Here is a 16619-nt window from a genome sequence, read left to right as displayed (position 1 = left end):
GACACTAGGGATGGTTGAGATTAGAATAGTCAGCCCTGCAGGAAATTACAATTCCCCCAAATCAGTTCCTCAGCCTACTGTCTTCCTCCCGAAGAGCATCAAAGATATGATAGGGCATTTCTTTTTCTATCAGAGATACAGCCCCATCCCCTTGCCTCAACCAACCCTATGTGACTTCTATTGCACTCCCTTTACTTCCTGTCCACCCCCAACCTTGTCTCTGCAAATCCACCCTCCTGCTTCAGGTCACCCTGTTCGCCTGCATTGCTTTGCTAGCTCCTGATCCTCTCGCCCTGGGGTTTCTTGTCTTCCATCCCTTGTCATTCTTAAGCTTGTGGACACCATAATACAAAGCCTAACAAAGAAGGGAATTGTCTGCAGATCTCGTTCTGCCTCTCTCAGATTCTTGCCCCATCCTTCACATCTACCTGCCCTTCGAATCTCTGCCCTAGACATTCTCTGGCTCCCCCAAACTCAGCATAGGCCCTAGCACAGGCTGGAGAGAGCTGGTGAGGACAAGGGGCTGCTCAGAGTAGGATGGGCGAGCCATGCCCAGGGAGGCATTGATCTGCTTCCGAGGGAGGTAGTGCCTGCTGGAGGCAGCCCCTTCCACTGCAGGACCAGCAAGAGAAGGCACGGGGCTCCATCAGGCTAGTCCAAACTTTCCAAGGAGCTAACTGGAACTTTATGAGGTCATATTTGGGGTAACTCCATAGGTATTTTAGGGTGAATTTGAAGGTTTTGCTGTGCTAGACGGCCCCTGAAAAGCTCTCTTTTTGAAGCTGCCTCTCCTGTCATTCATGAGCAATGCCAGGGCTAATCAAAGGACTAGTTAATGGGCCATGGAGAACATAGTGTGCTTTTTTTAAAATCAAAAGCAAAACTTGCATTAAGCATAAATTAAGCATAACAAAGCATAATATTATGACTCTTTATATTTTCAAATACAATAAACAGTGAAAACAATATCTAAGGAAGTATAATAGTCTTAAATTTTGATATCTGTAATCTTTTCCCTATACTTTTATTCAAGGGAGAATATTAAGACTTTATTCTCTCACCTAGATCAGAACTGCCTAATAGAAAGATAACATGGGCGACATATATTTTCAATTTTTTCTAGTCACATTAAAAAATTTAAAAGAAATAGGTGAAGTCAATTTTCATAGTACATTTTAAACCAGTAAATCTAAAATATAATCATTTAAACATAAAATCATGTAGAAAATTAATAATGAGATATTTTACATTCCTTTTTTCACACTAAGTCTTCAAAATCTGGTGTGCATTTTACAGTTACAGTTCATCTCAATTCAGATGAGCCAGTAGTCCCCCGTGGCCAGGGACTGCCATTCAGACAGCACAGACAAGGATTATTTGAAATAATACCCATCAGTTCACCTGCCTCTGGAACTAAAGACTCTTGCAGATTTAATCCCAAACAAAATTTCTTCCCTAGAACTGCTCTCTATATATCCCAGGAAGTTCTTTCTCAAAATTCCCAGAACCCTGTTTGAGGTTTCTTTCCCACGATCAAAATCAGAAATAAAAGAAAAAGGAGAGTTATACGCACCTTACATTTCCCAATACAAACTCTGCACCTCTTCAACCTCTGTGCCTTTGTTTACACAGTGAGTCCTACCTGGACAGGCCTCTGCACCCACTCACACTAAGGACCTGGTCTAATTCCTAGGGCACAGTGTCAGCCTCTTCCCGCAAGTCTTCAGTAGACCTTCCCAGGTAAGAAGAATCTCTCCCTTCCTGAACTACAGAGCAGTTCCATGTGAGCTTGTATTCAGATTATTGATGCACTTGTCTTTTCCAGCCAGTGGTCTCTATACCCCTAAATCAATGGTGGTTTTGCTCAGCCTAGGCAGCACATGACTGACTGCTGACTGCTCGGTCCTTATTAAACCTCACTTCCCTGGTTTCTTTAGCAACTACCCTCCTGAGCAGTCTCTCCTGCTTCACCCTATGTTCCTGCGTGGGCTTCCTTGATGACTTCTCCTCTTCTATCCTACCTTTAAATGTAGAAGTCCCTCAGGGCACCATCCTCCCTCACCTGTTCCCCAGGACTCAGTTATTATCTCAAACTCTCTCAAACTTGTACCCCTAGGCCAACAGTTTCCTGAGCTCCAGACCCTAGGGCCCCACTGTCTCCAGTACGTCTCTACTATGATGTACTTATGTAGAGTTACTATGTACCAGGCACTGTTCTAAGTATGTAATGTTTATTCATAAATAAATAACAACTTATAACAACTCATTTTACAGATAAGGAAACTGATGTACAGAAAGAATGTGTGGATTGAGTTCATCATCCCAGCCCCCTCAACTTGAATCTCCTCCAGTATATCCTATCCTGCCCAGGGCCCCAATATCCATCCAACACTTCATGTCAGAAACCAGGGTATTCTTTGATTCCTACTCACTCTTTGATCCTACCAAGTCCTATTATCTTTCCTCCTAAACAGCTCTTGAATCTATCCACTTCTCTCCATCCTCACTGCTAATACTTTAGTCTAAGGCACCCTTCTCTCTAACCTGTAGGATTAGGAGGCAAAAGCCTCCAAATGGTCAACCCAGAACCGTTCTTTAGCAGAGCACCTTGCGTGGTCTTTTAGAAAAGCAGATCAGATCACCTCAAATCCCTACTTAAAATCTTCCATGGCTTTCCACTGCCCTTAGGGTTTAATCCAAAAACTTTAGTTCTTCTGGTCTTCATTGTGTACCCTAAAAGGACCCAGCTCCTTTCTGACTTGAGACTCACATATGCCGTTTCTTCTGCAGGAGACCCTCTGTCATTGTCCTGAACCTCATTCACTGATCTAATCATCTCGGTGGAAATGTCACTGCTCACAGAGGCCACTGTGACTTCTCCCAGTCTAGAATACAGCTCCCTGCTAGACACTCCCATGCCCCCACCCCCCGAATGCTCCCTGTCCTAGCACTCATCACACTTGTCACTGCTCCTCAAAATCAGTCTTCCCTACTAGGCTTTCACATTCTTGGAGGCAGGGGAGGTCTCTGGTGGCTCATCTCTACATCCCTAGGACCCTCATACAGCCCAGCACCCAGCAGTCTCTCCAAGAAATATTGTTCACTTGTTTGAGAGATACCTGATGCTATTCTTCTTGCAGGCAAGACTTGTCTGACTCACCCTTGTTTTTGCTAAAGTGCCATGCAAGGGTCCCTGTCCTGAAGATGCTTAGTAAATATCTGTTGAATAAAAGAGCCAAAGAAAGGAACACTGCCTATCATGTCCTTCTTTCAAAACTCACTCTACTCAAGAAAATATCCCTAACACTAATCAGGCTTCAGATATTATTCTACACTAGCAAACGCTTTGCCCCCACCACTTGCCCCATCCAGAGGAAAGCTAAAAAATCAGGAAACAGTGAGTTTTCCTAAACCTGATGTGACAAGGAAGCTGGACACCTTTCTCATATAACCTGCATAATCTCATCTTACAGGGACCCTGTTATTTAAAGAGCTGGATTGGCTTAACCAGGTATATCTATTAGCAAATACAAGTATAAAACCACATTCCAACCACATGGCCTTGTTTCTTTACTGGCTTACTAATGGCCCACCACAGAATGAGTGACCAAGAGCTAATGGTAGATGAACATGTACTTATGGCTCTTTACCAGGCCTGGGACCTCCCTTGGTGTGCAGACTTTGTCTCACCAGACCTCCAAAGAGAGAAGGAATCATGCTTCTTTCCTAGCCTGTCTATTTGTGGCCAGGGTATAAAGCTGCACACACACAGGCTTCTCACAAGGGTAGTCTGAAAGCTGGTCTGGGCGGGCATTGCAGAATCAGCACAGGCTGGTCCGGGTGTGAATGGCAGAGCTTCCGCTTGCCCCTTGCTAAGCACAGCACATAATCATCCCAGGCCTGAACTGGGACCCCAGGCATGACATAGGCATTTCCACCTCCAGGTTCCTAGCCAATCATCCCCTGTTCCGAGGTGCACAGTGTCTGCCCACAGAATCCCACTCTGTCCCTTCTTTGTGCCTCGGACATTAAAAGATCCCAGGGAAACTCCAAGGAGCAGTAGAGAGAAAGGCGTCAAGTGTTCTGATGTTCTTTGAGATGTCTCACCATCTTATTTTGCAAAACCCAGAGCTGCCCCTTCCTATGATAACCTAATTACTGCACCATGTGGTCTACAATCCAATGCAGAGAGGAGGTAGGACCATTCTTCTGGGGACACACTTTATGCTGTCCATCCCAGCGAGAGACTCTGGTTCCCCAACATAGCTGAGGTGTCCTGGGGGCCTATCTCCTCCCAAGAGGAGTTTTGAGAGATGGAGACCCCAGCACAGGGGCCCTGCCCTCTGTCCAGCTCTGCCTCTCCATCCACCCTCCTCCCCATTGTCACTGTCTCTCCCCACCCTCTCACTGACCACCAGCTCTGCAAAGCGGATGTTGAGCTCCTCTGCGTTTGGGATGGGGCTGGAGAACTCCATGAACTGCAGAGGGTGGTTGTCCCGGAGGTTGATTTCGGGGATGTCACTGCCCCCGAAGCAGCACAGGAAGCCCAGGCCATGGCGGCTCCTCTTGCGGGGGGCCATGGTCACTGCAGGCCAGGGGGCGTCAGCAGGCAGATGCCCTAGGTCCTCATTGTGATCTGGACAAGAGGAGAGAACACAGGGTGGTCAGGCATACAGTCAGATAGGCCAGGGCAGAGGTCACTCTGCCTTCATAACCTCTGTCCCACAGGTTGCTGGGAGCCCTCAACCCAATAGCAAAGCCCCACCCACCCCGCTGTCGCCCTTCCTCCCACAGCATCCCTCTGTTCCCTCCAGCTCTTCCCACCTGGAGGTATTTACATATCCTCCCCACCATGTCCTCTGAGTGTTATCTGCCAAGACACTTTCATATTCCCCTTCCTTGCCCTCAGAGAAGGACAAAGGCTGGGGTCACTGAATGTGACTTCCATGTGACCAGAGCTGACTTTCCATAAATGTGTGGACGGGCTCCTATTCCCTGTCTTCCGTAAGATCAGCTTCCAGCAAGGCTCACTTACTCACTTGATTCATTTCCGGGTCTGGGGATAACTGATTTAAAGGCATGGACCAATGGGGAGGAAAGAGTTGAAGAAGGCTGGCAGAGGAAACACTGAGCTAATGATGTGGCATAGCTCCTGCAGCCTGGGTCTCCAGAGCAGGAGGAAGACGGAAGACTACAGAGGCTTGTACAGTTTTGTGCCCAGTTTTCTGTACAGGCATGTTTGGATGAATGTGAAATAGCAACAGGCAGTGGTTCACTGATCCTTCTAGAAGGAGGCGGCCAGTTGTCCTCAGAGAGTTACCCAGGGGAGTCAGAGCGAAGCCTGGGTACAGAAATAGGACTGATCATTGGAATGTTATTTGACATCTGCTCAGATTTTCAGAAGAAATCTGCTCAGATTTTCTTTTCATACCAGCCAACCACAGAGAACACTGTTCTGTCCAGAGACCAGAACTGATGGACGTTTAACAGCTGAGTAGTCATTGGACAGAAAGGGTTAAGGCTTTGGCTCGCCACTAGGAAAGCCTAGGTCAATGATGACCAGCTTGAGAAAGAACGCTACCCCTGTCATTGGTGCCACATGGCCTCTAGATCAATTCAATCCAACAACCAGTACACATGCCTCCTGAGAGGCAGAATCATCCTCAACCACTCGTTCCTGACAACCTAGGGGGGTTCAGTAGAGAGACCATAGCTTATGCACCAAACTGCTACCCAGCCAAGATTCTCCCCATCCCGTACTTATAGATCTTAATTTTTTGGCCATAAATATGGAATTCTGTTTTTATCCCTGTTGAGTATCATTGGTTTGCAGTCAATATATTTTAGAATTCTGATTCTTAGCTATTTCTCCTGGACTCAGATTATTAACAGATTAGAATGCCTCTGTGGTCATCACGCACATCTTTGCTAAAAATGTTGACCACATCAAGGACACAGACCCTAATGACACAAAAACCTGATCTGGGAATGCCAGGGAAGTTTCATCAATACTCTCAGGGGACAGTCCTTCAACCAGCTCTAAATCTATGTAACTATGCTCTCATCTAGCCCTCTTTTCTATAAAGTCAACATGAGAGATTTCCCCTAAAGCCCTGTAGAACTCAAGATATGCTAAATCTATGACACTCCTTTGAACCAAGCTCTAGAATCTTATCAAAAGAGAGAACAATATAAATGTGGCATAATTTGTTCCTAGTGAACTCAGGGTAACTTCTAGAGAACATGGTTTTATTTCCTAAGTCCTAGCTAATAATTTAGTATAATCTCATCTGGCCTCTCATACATCATGCTCTATTTTAACTGTCATTCTAGAATTTTTTACCAGCTCCATTTTCTCTTTCTTTATAAACTTTGTGACAGAATTTTTAATAGGCCCAGAAAAGCCTCAAATAACACATTATGGAAGATTGCCCTTGTATTACTGGTTATCTTTTTGCTGCTGGCTCTCACAAATATCGTGAGGGTTCCTGGAGGGCAGGAGCTGTGTCTCCTGCTTCTTTGACAGCCATCCCCATTTCTATAGCCAATAAAAGCCTTGTGCTTCATGGGGGTTCAGTAAATATTTCTTGACCATTTGGGAAATGACCTATTCTCATGGAAATGGAGGAAAGAGGGGTCCTTATTAATCAGTCAAAAAATACTGATGGAAATCTTGACTACTAGCAATTAATAAGCAATCAAGAACCTTTGTAAGGAAAAAGAGAACCGTCCTAGAGGCTGACGGTAGGAGAAGCAGCCAGCAGGCTAGCACAGCAATCCAGGGACATGGCAGCAAAGACCTGGAGTAGGTTAGCATTAGAGTAAAACAGAGTGGAAGGGGGACTTTGGGGTTCCCCTGGGACTTGATAGCCAATGGCAAACAGTGGGTAAGACAAAGCCCTGGTTTCTGACCATTAGGGTTAGTAAAGCACCAACTCTTCAGGCGGGTAGGGGTGGAATCCCTGGGGTCCCCTGCCCATTGTCAAGTGTGGGATGATCACATGGAATACAGACCAGATCCCCTTGGTTCCATCAGCCTCCAGAACGCAGCTGCAGCTGGCAAGCAAGACTGCTTTGTTCAGGGCACAAGGCATGGGAAGGGAGCTCCGAGAGGCAGCGGGGAGGCTGGGATGACAGCACCATGAGGGAGGGACAAGGAGAACCTGTGACCCCTCTTTCTGCCTTTACTTCCCCAGCCTCTTGTTCCCTAGTCTCCCTCTTACCTTTCTTGGCTCTACTAGAGGAATCAGACATGGCAGCAGGGGTGGCATATAGCTGGTGCACCTTGGTACAGTCTTACACCAGCTGTTTACAGCCATGATTGCTCTGACTGGCCAGGGCCTGTGCCATACCTGTTGTTAAATATTAGAGCATCTCCCCTGAGTACGGGGAGTGAGGCACAGTGGCCCTCAGGAGAGGAGAAGTAGACACAGACCCTGCGAACAGGAAGTACCATCCCCCAAGAGAAGGACCTCGTGCATTCAGGGGGCTGCTGCATATGTGTCTTTTTGAGGGGCTGCATGTATGACAGCTCCCAAGTATGTTTATGCTCCTGAGGACAATGCCCTCCCAACCAAACCCTAAGTCTTTCCTTGCCTCCCTTTCTTAAGGCCCCATCTGAACATCCAAGACTAAAATCACAGGTTCTCTGCCAAAAGAGGCCTTAGAAATCATGTCACTTCATGGTAGAGATCCGAAAATGGAGGTCCAAAGAGGAACTCTCTTATCTGAGGTCACAGGCCTAGGAACAGAGCTGAGATTAAAACCCAGGACTCCAGCAGCCAGGCTGTGGTCCAGTCACTGCCCCAGCAGACCTTGTCTTCCCTGTCAATGGGCTTTTTTTCTTACCTTGCCTTCAGCTCCCCCATAGCCATAGCCTCCCTCCGCTAGAGCAGATCAATCTCTACAGCTTAGTTTAGAAATCCCTCTAGAGAGCAGGAGAGGTTTATAGAGGCTCCAAATGCTGCCTCCTTCTCCTCATCAGTAGGAGCTGCTTCCATCATCTGAACCCTAATTCCTCACCCGCTCCTGCTCTGACACCTCTTTCACTCCAGCTTCCTAGTAGCAGGGTGGGGTGGGGAGCAGAGGCTTTGAAGTCAGGAGACTGGGATTCCCCCATCTTTGTGTTCTCAGCTAGTGCCCATGAGTACTCTTCACCTCTGAAGCCCCAGCTTCCTCATCTGTGACACCCTGATCACAGGGTCTTCCTCGCTGGGTTTCAGTGAGGAGTACAGGAAGTAACAGAAGTGAAATGCTTGGAGCACACTGGGCGACACTAGAGGAAGCGCCACCCTGCAGCGGGCCTCCATTCCCATCATCGCCAGCAAGGTAAGACTCGCCCTGCCCAGAGCCTGCAAGCCTCAGCGCTTCTCCAGGCAATGATGGGGTGACCGAGGCCTGGCATTCTGGGAATGTGCCTGGCCAGATTTATGAAGTCACCCAGCTCTGCCTTCCTCTAGGCCAGGGGAGCTGTGCTTTTCCCTGGGCTCCGAGCTATCTTTGGGTAGAAAGATAAGCAAATCTTCATCACTGGCCCTGGACAGGGAGAGGAGAAGGTGAAGTGGCCACAGGAATTCATTTCTGCAAAACCTCTTTAGAAGAGGAACAATGAGGTTTCCACCTCGGAGGAGAATTGAGAAGCAATTTGGAGAAAAGGGGATGCAAAGACACAAGGAAACCAAGTGGACTTGAACTCAGGCCAGAGAGATTTCAACTGCCCCCACCTCCACCCACTTTTCTCTCCATGAAAACTTCCCCAGCGCCAGCAGCTCCCTGCCCTCCACATCCTGTCTCCTTGCTCCCTCCCCTCTTCCTGTGGGGACAACGTCTCCTCAAGACTGTTAGTCCCCAAGCACAGACCAACTGGCCTAAGACACCAAACCATAGGTCACAGCCAGTTAAGCAACGCTTCTCGTGGCTCCAGCCTGACTGCACCCATCACCGTCACAGTCCCTCTACATTGTAGTGAAAGCACATTGCCTGTCCCAGTTCTGTCACTCACCAGCAGGAGTTCAGCAGGCCATGGTGTTAGTCTCTCTGGGCCTCAGTTTCCTTTCTGTGCAATGGCAGGGTTTGACTAAAGACCTCCAAGGACTTTCCCAGCTCTGACCTTTCATACTGCCTGTGCAATCCTATTCCCAAAGGCTTCCCAAGGGGCTGTCCTCTGCCTGTACTGAGTGCTTCCCCCACATTGCTCTCCGAGCCAGGAAGGACTTCCTACCACTTGAGCTGATTCCTTCCATTTGGTTGGTAAAGATGCAATCCTAGACCTTACCCTCAAACCCTAACCCCTAGCCACTGCACACACCAGCCTTTACATTTCAGGACTTCAAAAGCCCCATATCATCAGTGTTTATCCCTCAGTCTTACATAGAAGCAGAATAATACTAACACTTGAGACTTTCCTACATGCCAGACACTGGCTATGTCGACATTTTATTCCCTTGACAACTCTCTGATATAACTGGCTTCATTTTATAGAACTTATGGAGAAAAAACCAAAAATGCAACAACAAAAACAAAAGCCACAAAAACTGTGGTTCAGAGTGGTTAAGTAGCTTGCCTAAGGTCACATAGCTAGTTAGGGACATAGCTAGGATTCAAACCCAGGACTGTCTGACTCTAAAGCGGTAAGCCACTAAGCCATAAGGCACACGTCCAGAAAGTATCCTAAGCTGAGATCTGCTCAGAGTTTTCTCAAGTGTTACACAGATTCATATTAATAATTCATGATTCTGCATTTCCTGTGAGCTGGGCCAGGTGTTCTCACAGCTGGGCAATCTCATTTCAGCTTCACAATGACCTTATAAGGTGGTTATTATTATCCCCTCTTACAGATAAAAATATTGAGGCTTCAGGAGCTGTTACATGGCTTGCTCTATGACACCCAGCTGCTAAGAGATAGAGCTAGGACTCACAAGTAAGTATTCTTACTCTAAGCCTAGTGGTCTTGTCACAGAACCAAAGCTGACTCATGAGCCCCTCCTCTAGCTCTTGCGGAAAATGCTATTGCTTTAGGACATTCAAATTGCCTCCTATCAAACTGCCTCCTTTCCTACCTTCAGACACAGGGGTAACAGGACAAGGACATGGTATTGACTATCTCTCCCTGGTCACTTCCAAGGTACCTACTGAGAACCAGGTATTATACTGATAATTTTCTGCATTATCTCATTTATTCCCCCAACCGTACAATGATATCACGATCCCTTCTTACTGATGATGACATTAAGAGTCTCAGAGGTCAGGCAAGTTGCCCAAAGACCAAGTTTTAGAAGTGAAAGGGCTGCGTTTGAGGACAGTAGTGTCTCATTCAAACAAATGTGCTTTTGACCAGCTTCTAGCCATGTGTTGAACACTGATCTGTGATGAGGACCCAGGAGTAAACAAGGTGTGATCCCTTTCCTAAAAGTCTCCTTCTAGTGGGAAAGCAAGGAGAATCCAGGCAGTGACAACGAAGAGAGTTAGAGAACGAGGTGTTTGGGCAGCCCTGAGAAGGAGGACCTGGTCCAGCCTGGGGAGTGGGGGGTAAAGGGGAAGTCAGGGCAGGCTTCCAGGAGGAGCAGACATTGAGCCAGCCTTGAAAGAGAGGAGAGAATCAAGGAAGGGTGCAAGGGGAGGGAAAAGGCAATCCAGGCAAGGAAAACGGCATAAGCAGAGGCGCAGAAGGAAGAGCACAGCATGTGTGAGCCCAGAGTCCTGACCAGTGGCTTCATCCTTTGGTGGCTAAATCAACAGGCAAAGCAAATGGAAAGGGTATGCGAGTACCCTGGTTTGATGGCAGAGCTGCGGGCATCCTGGGGAGCCTGTTCCTTTGCCCTCCTCTCCCCACCAGGTCCCCTGGGGCTGGGGCTGGGGCTGGGAATGGGGCTCAGAGCTTCCCAGAGCTGCTGCATGGAACATAAGGAATGTAAACAATTTCCTGCTCCACAGGCGGACATTGCTCCCTATATGCTGACCCTCCACGTGCCATGTGCTGCTGGGAGTCACCCAGGAAATGGCCCCAGGCTCAGCTTGGGGCCTAGCTCCCAAAGGAAGAATCTATGCTTTTCCATCCTGTGTCCCAAGAGACACTACCAGACTCTCTGCCCACACATCTCCCCACTGCCCACCTACACCACACCTGCTTCCACCCCAAGCCTCTGCAGACCATCTCCTCAAGCTGGTGGACAGCAAGCAGACCTGGGGATTCCTCTTAGCTCTAATCCATCCACTTCCTCCCTGAAGCTGTTGAATTACCATCACCCAACTCTACCCTACACACTCAGTTGAATTCTGTTCAGTTGCCATCAACTGTAACCAGGTGACTTCAAACAAGTTACTTGGCCTCTCTGAGCCTCAGTTTCTTCAGCCATAAAACAGGGGAAATATAATAATACATAATTCATAGGGTTGTCAGGAGGATTAAAGTAGTTAATATTTGTAAAGCATTTGGAATAGAGCCTAGTAAAAGTAAAGACTATTAATAGCTACACAGATAAGCTGCTGTTCTACTGTGAAGATACCTGAATGTTGACGGTATTACAGAGAGTTTTCTTTCTGTAATTTCATTAGTTTTACATATTACTATAGGGCTTGGCAGATATTACAGGGGCCACGTTCAGCCCACGGACTGTTTTCCCAAATACAGTTTTACTGGAACAGTCATGCACATTCATTTAAGTATTGTCTACGGCTACTACCATGCAACAGAGACCGTATGGCCCACAAAGCCAAAAACACTTACTATCTGGCCCATTATAGAAAGACTGCCAACTCCTGGATTACTGGATTGATTCCTACGCAACTGACAATATCCAATTATTTTTAGTCCACAGAAACACCGATTTCATATGATTCCACTTAATATATCGTACTGGCTCCTCACTTGTACTATCTGACCCATTGAGAGTGTTGCCCTCTAAATCCAGTGATTCCAACCATAATAAAGATATAATTATTTATTGAGCACCTACCATATTCGAGGTTTATCTCAAACTTTCATCTTCCCTTTTTACAGACGAAGAAACTTGAGGCTCAGGACGCTAGGTATGAACCTAGGAACTCAAACCAGGTCTCCAGACACCACTGCTGCCCTGAACAATTTGACTGACTTGTACTGTGAGCCTCGGGCAGGGCTGGGGGAGAGACAAGGAGCACTTTCAAAAATAAGCACACGCTCTTTCCAGGATTGGGGGAGCTATTCTTAGCAGCCGCCTAAATTACGGTTTCCCCCTATGCTCTGGAAAAGGCAAAGAAAGCAAAAGTAAATTATCTCGGCCTCTGAGTCCCCTCTGTGCAGGCCTAGGGGTGGGAGACACAGGGGGCATCGCTGAGACCCGAGAAGAGGAAGGAGAGAAAGGAACGTCTTTCCGGAAAAGTGAAACTGAAAATCCCTCAGAGTGGCATTTCTCAAACTTGGGGGTGAGGGTGAGAGTTGAGGGTTTTCCAACTGTTTTTCTCATTTTGAGAAATGATAAAGAGAATAAAGGTTTCTTTGACTCACTAGGGCACTAAACAAGCAGATAATAGTTCTCCAAGGTCATGGTCAAATATTCATTCATTCATTCATTCATTCATTTATCCATTCACCCACCCACCCACCGAGTAAATGCCATGTATAAGGCAATGTTCTGGGTATCTTAGATGAGCCTGACATCAGATCCTAGGATGTAAGGGAGGCAAGGAGGTGCGGCTCCAGGCCCTGGGACTGTAGGTGGGGAAGAGTGACTTCTGGCTGGAAGGATCTGGAACATTCACCAGAGGAAGTGTCAACGAAGCTGGGCCTCAGAAGAAGAGAGGGCGTCAGCACATGCCAGGGGCTCAGGGGGTGTCCAGGAAAGCATTCTCAACAAGTGGCATGACAGAGTAAGAACCTGGCACAACGACAGCCCAAATGAATGAGAAGCTCTACTAGGGTGGTTCCACTGCACCTCTCAGGGCTCAAAAAGGTGCAGTGAGAACCAAAACTACAGCCAGAAAAAGGAGGGACTTGAGTGCCAGGGGAAGAAGGAAGAAGCCATTGGAGAGTGTGTGGCTTGCTGTTGATTAGTTCCTTGGCTTATGGTAGAGGAGAGAGTTTGTGAGGTCTGAGATTAGAAGAGACATTTCTGGTGGCACTGTATGGGGTGGGAAGACAAGAGGGAGAAGTGGAAGAGTGGAAGAGTTAGGAGGCAAGTCTGTGTGTCTGGGTAGAAGTGAATGAGACCCTGAACCGCCAAGAATAGAAAGGAAGGGGTGGATGCTGGTGGTGCCATGGAGGGGTGCTGGCACGTGAGTGAGAGGATGAGGGGCTGGACACACAGAGCAAGGACCTGGGCTGACTATGAACCTGGGGAGCATGGAGAGCTCTCTGGGCAACAGCTATGAAGTGAAAGAGAAGGAATTTTAGCGCCCATGTCTCTGCTACCCATTAGCGCCGTAAGTCTGGGGCTCCTGGCCAAAGGGAAATCACCCTACACAGGAGAACCCGAGGCCTCGCCCCCTCTGCTTCCAGAAGCCAAGCCCCTCCTCTGGCTCACACAGACGGGGCTGCTGTTACTGAAAGGCGCAGGGAAAGGAGCCTCCAGCTTTCTTCTGTGCTCCACTCCCAGCTCTCCCACCAGAGCAACCCATCACTGAGGCCATAGCACCGTTCCACAGCCCAGGACTGGAAGAAGCCCCCACTGGCTACTATTCCTGATCCTCTCTCCCAGGGTCCCAGCACAAAAAGCATTCTGTCACTCTTGAGGGAAGGACCTCGAGGTTCTGTCAGGCCAACTCTGCCCTAGAAACACAGCGGGGCCTGTGCACATGGCCCCACCTGGCCCCCGGGGCTGTGCCTTCTGCAGTACAAGGTGACCTTCCTGCCTTTCTACCAGAAAGGCCCCTGCTCCTGCCTCAGGACCCACAGGCACAGTCCATCTCCTCAGGGAGGGAAAACTGGGATGGGGCAGTAACTAGGGGGTAGGATGGCAGCTGAGCTGGCCCCTGAAAGGCAAATGTGGTTGAAAATGTAGATCCAGGGTGACTCCTTTCCTCCTCCTAAATGTTGTGTGTACAATTTCACCACTTCATTCATTCTTTCAAACAAATATTTGTTAGGCCCCTAAGTACCATGCTAAGAGCTGTAAAAATGTAAAATAAGCATGAGTTCAGTTTGGTTGGGAAGAGAGACAAATAAATATAATAAAGTGTGGATGTGGGGCGACAGAGCGAGACCCCATCTCAAAAAAAAAAAAGTGTGGATGTGGTTGTGATAAGGGAAGTACAAAGGTTTGAATCTGCGGAATGTCTGCAGAACTGTATCCCAGCGGGGGTTCTAGTCCACCCTAAACCTTCTGCTCATAAACATGGTTGAGAGGAGGCATCGTAGAGTAGAATGAGAGCTGGGACTACTCAGAGATGCTACCAAAGATCAAGAACAGAAGTCCAACGTAGGGTTATTGACGCCATAGGAGATTGAAAACACCTTGGGCAAAAGAACATAAGTACTTTGGGCCCTGTCTGTAAATGAGCCAGTCAAACTACATATTGTCTAGTAGTTTCTTCTACCCCATCGCTAGGATCTGTGTCAGACAGTATATGAGGTGTTAAATGATGCTGTTTGAATTGAATCCTATCCCATGAACTCCCTTTAGTTCATCATTCACTCATTTGCTCATTCATTCATCCAACCACCATTGATTTTTAGCACCTACTGTATGCCCGGCACTGCTCTTGGGGCTGGGTACATGCAGGTAAACTCATCAGACACAGCTCCTGCCCTTACAGAGCTATAGTCTCCGAAGCTCAGAGTCCCTTTTGTCCTTTGTCTTCAATCCCTAATGCCCCATCCTGTGAATGATTCTCAGCACCTTTTTCTAAAACGCCTTGGATGCATTTGTTTCATTCCCGAATACCAGGCTCCAAACCAGCCCCACGTGATCCCGTGCTGAGACCAGGGCCAACCTCTCTCATTTCCCCCTTTCCTAGCCACCCTGCAAACAGCTCTCTGAATGATGTGCTTCTCCAGTTATTCTGCATTCCTGAGTTCAGCTGAATTGACAGCAGCCTAGGGCCCTGGGTGGATAAGAACAGGGCACTCACAGCCTAGGTCACACTCCAGAAATTTATTAGAGGCAGACGAGATGGCAAAGAGGACTAGGAATGGGAGCCGTGAAACGGAGTTTTCAGGACAAAGCATCGGGAGGGATGTGGATTGAGTGGGGTCCAGGAGGACCCTGAGTCCTTGTGCACTGGACAAGCAAGTATAGGAGATGCTCACTAAAGACAGGAAGAGAGAGGGAGGAGGAGAGAGAAGACATGAATGCATGTCTTTGACTCTCTGGGTGAAGAGGTGGGGAGTGGTATGTGTGTGTGGTATGTATTTATGTGTGTATGTGGTATGGTGTATGTTTATGTATGTGTAGGTAGCATATGTGTGGTATGTGTACTTGGTGTATGCGCATGTGTGGTATATGCGTATGTGGTGTGGTACATATATTTGTGGTATGTGTGCGGTGTGTGTGGTGAGTGTGTGGTGTGTGTAGGTGGGGAATGTGTATGTGTGGTGTGTGTATATGTGTATGTGTGGTGTGGTGGGTATATGTGTGGTATGTGTGGTGTGTGTGTAGGCAGGGTATGACTATATGTGGTATGTGCACATAGTTGGTGTACATACACGTATGGTGTATGTGTATATGTATGTGAGGTGTGGTGTGTATATGTGATGTGTGGTGTGTGTGGTATGTGTGGTGTGTAGGTGATGTGTGCATGCATGTATAAGTGGTGTGTGTGGTGTGTGTATGTTTAGGTTGTATATGTGTCGTGTGTGTATATGTGGTATGGTGTGTGTATGTGTGGTGTGTATGTGTGGTATGTGTGTGGCGTGTGTGGTGGGGTAGGTGTGTGTGATGTGTATAGGCAGTATATGTGCATGTGTGGTGTGATATGGTATGTATGTGTGATGTGTGTGGGGTGTGTGTGGTCACATAGTATGTGTGTAGATAGGGTATGTGTATGTATGGTGTATGTGGCATGTGTGTGTGTGGCATATGTGTACGTGTGGTGTGTAAGAGGTATATGTTCAAGTGTGGTGTGTGTGTGTAGATGGGGTTTATATGTGTGTGGTATGTGAGGTGTGTGTATGTGTGGTGTGATATGGTATGTGTATGTGTATTTGTGGTATGTTTGTGTAGTGTGTGGTGTGTATGTAGATGGGGTGTGTGTATGTGGTGTATGTGTGGTGTGTATGTGGCACGTGTGTGGGTGGCATATGTGTTGGTGTGTAGGTGGTATATGTTCATAGGTGGTATATGTATAGATAGGATTTATGTGCGTGTGGTATGTGTCTGTGGTGTATGTGTACGTATGGTGTGATGTGGTATGTATATTTGTGATATGTTTGTGTAGTGTATGTGGTGTGTATGTAGATGGGATGTGCGTATGGTGTGTGTATTGTATGTGTGGTGTATGTGGTGTGTATGTGTGGTGTGTGTGTTCAGGTGTGGCAGGTATGGTGTGTGTATATACGTATGGTGTGCATGTGGTTTATGTGGGGTATGTGTAGTATGTGTGTAGCATGTATGTAAGTGGGGTATGTGTATGTTTGGTGTGTGTAGGTGGTATATGTACATGTGTGGTGTGTGTATATGTGTATGTGTGGTGTGTGTATATGTGTA

The 16619-nt window shown here is 47.5% G+C and overlaps 1 protein-coding gene across 8 annotated transcripts in view; it reads right to left on the bottom strand.

The window, feature by feature from the left end:
- The window catches only part of DAAM2 (dishevelled associated activator of morphogenesis 2), a 114287-nt gene that overhangs the window by 43972 nt on the left and 53696 nt on the right, over window positions 1–16619 (bottom strand). For all 8 annotated transcript variants that reach the window (XM_063605274.1, XM_063605275.1, XM_034962043.3 and 5 more), the window contains one exon: window positions 4413–4636. In XM_063605274.1, coding sequence (XP_063461344.1) covers window positions 4413–4636 — 224 coding nt within the window. The remainder of the gene's footprint in view (window positions 1–4412; window positions 4637–16619) is intronic.

This window comes from Pan paniscus, chromosome 5, assembly GCF_029289425.2.
Source record: "Pan paniscus chromosome 5, NHGRI_mPanPan1-v2.0_pri, whole genome shotgun sequence".
Lineage (NCBI taxonomy): Eukaryota > Metazoa > Chordata > Mammalia > Primates > Hominidae > Pan > Pan paniscus.
The sequence above is the reverse complement of the archived record's forward strand: the minus strand, read 5'-3'. Positions and strand labels throughout refer to the sequence as shown.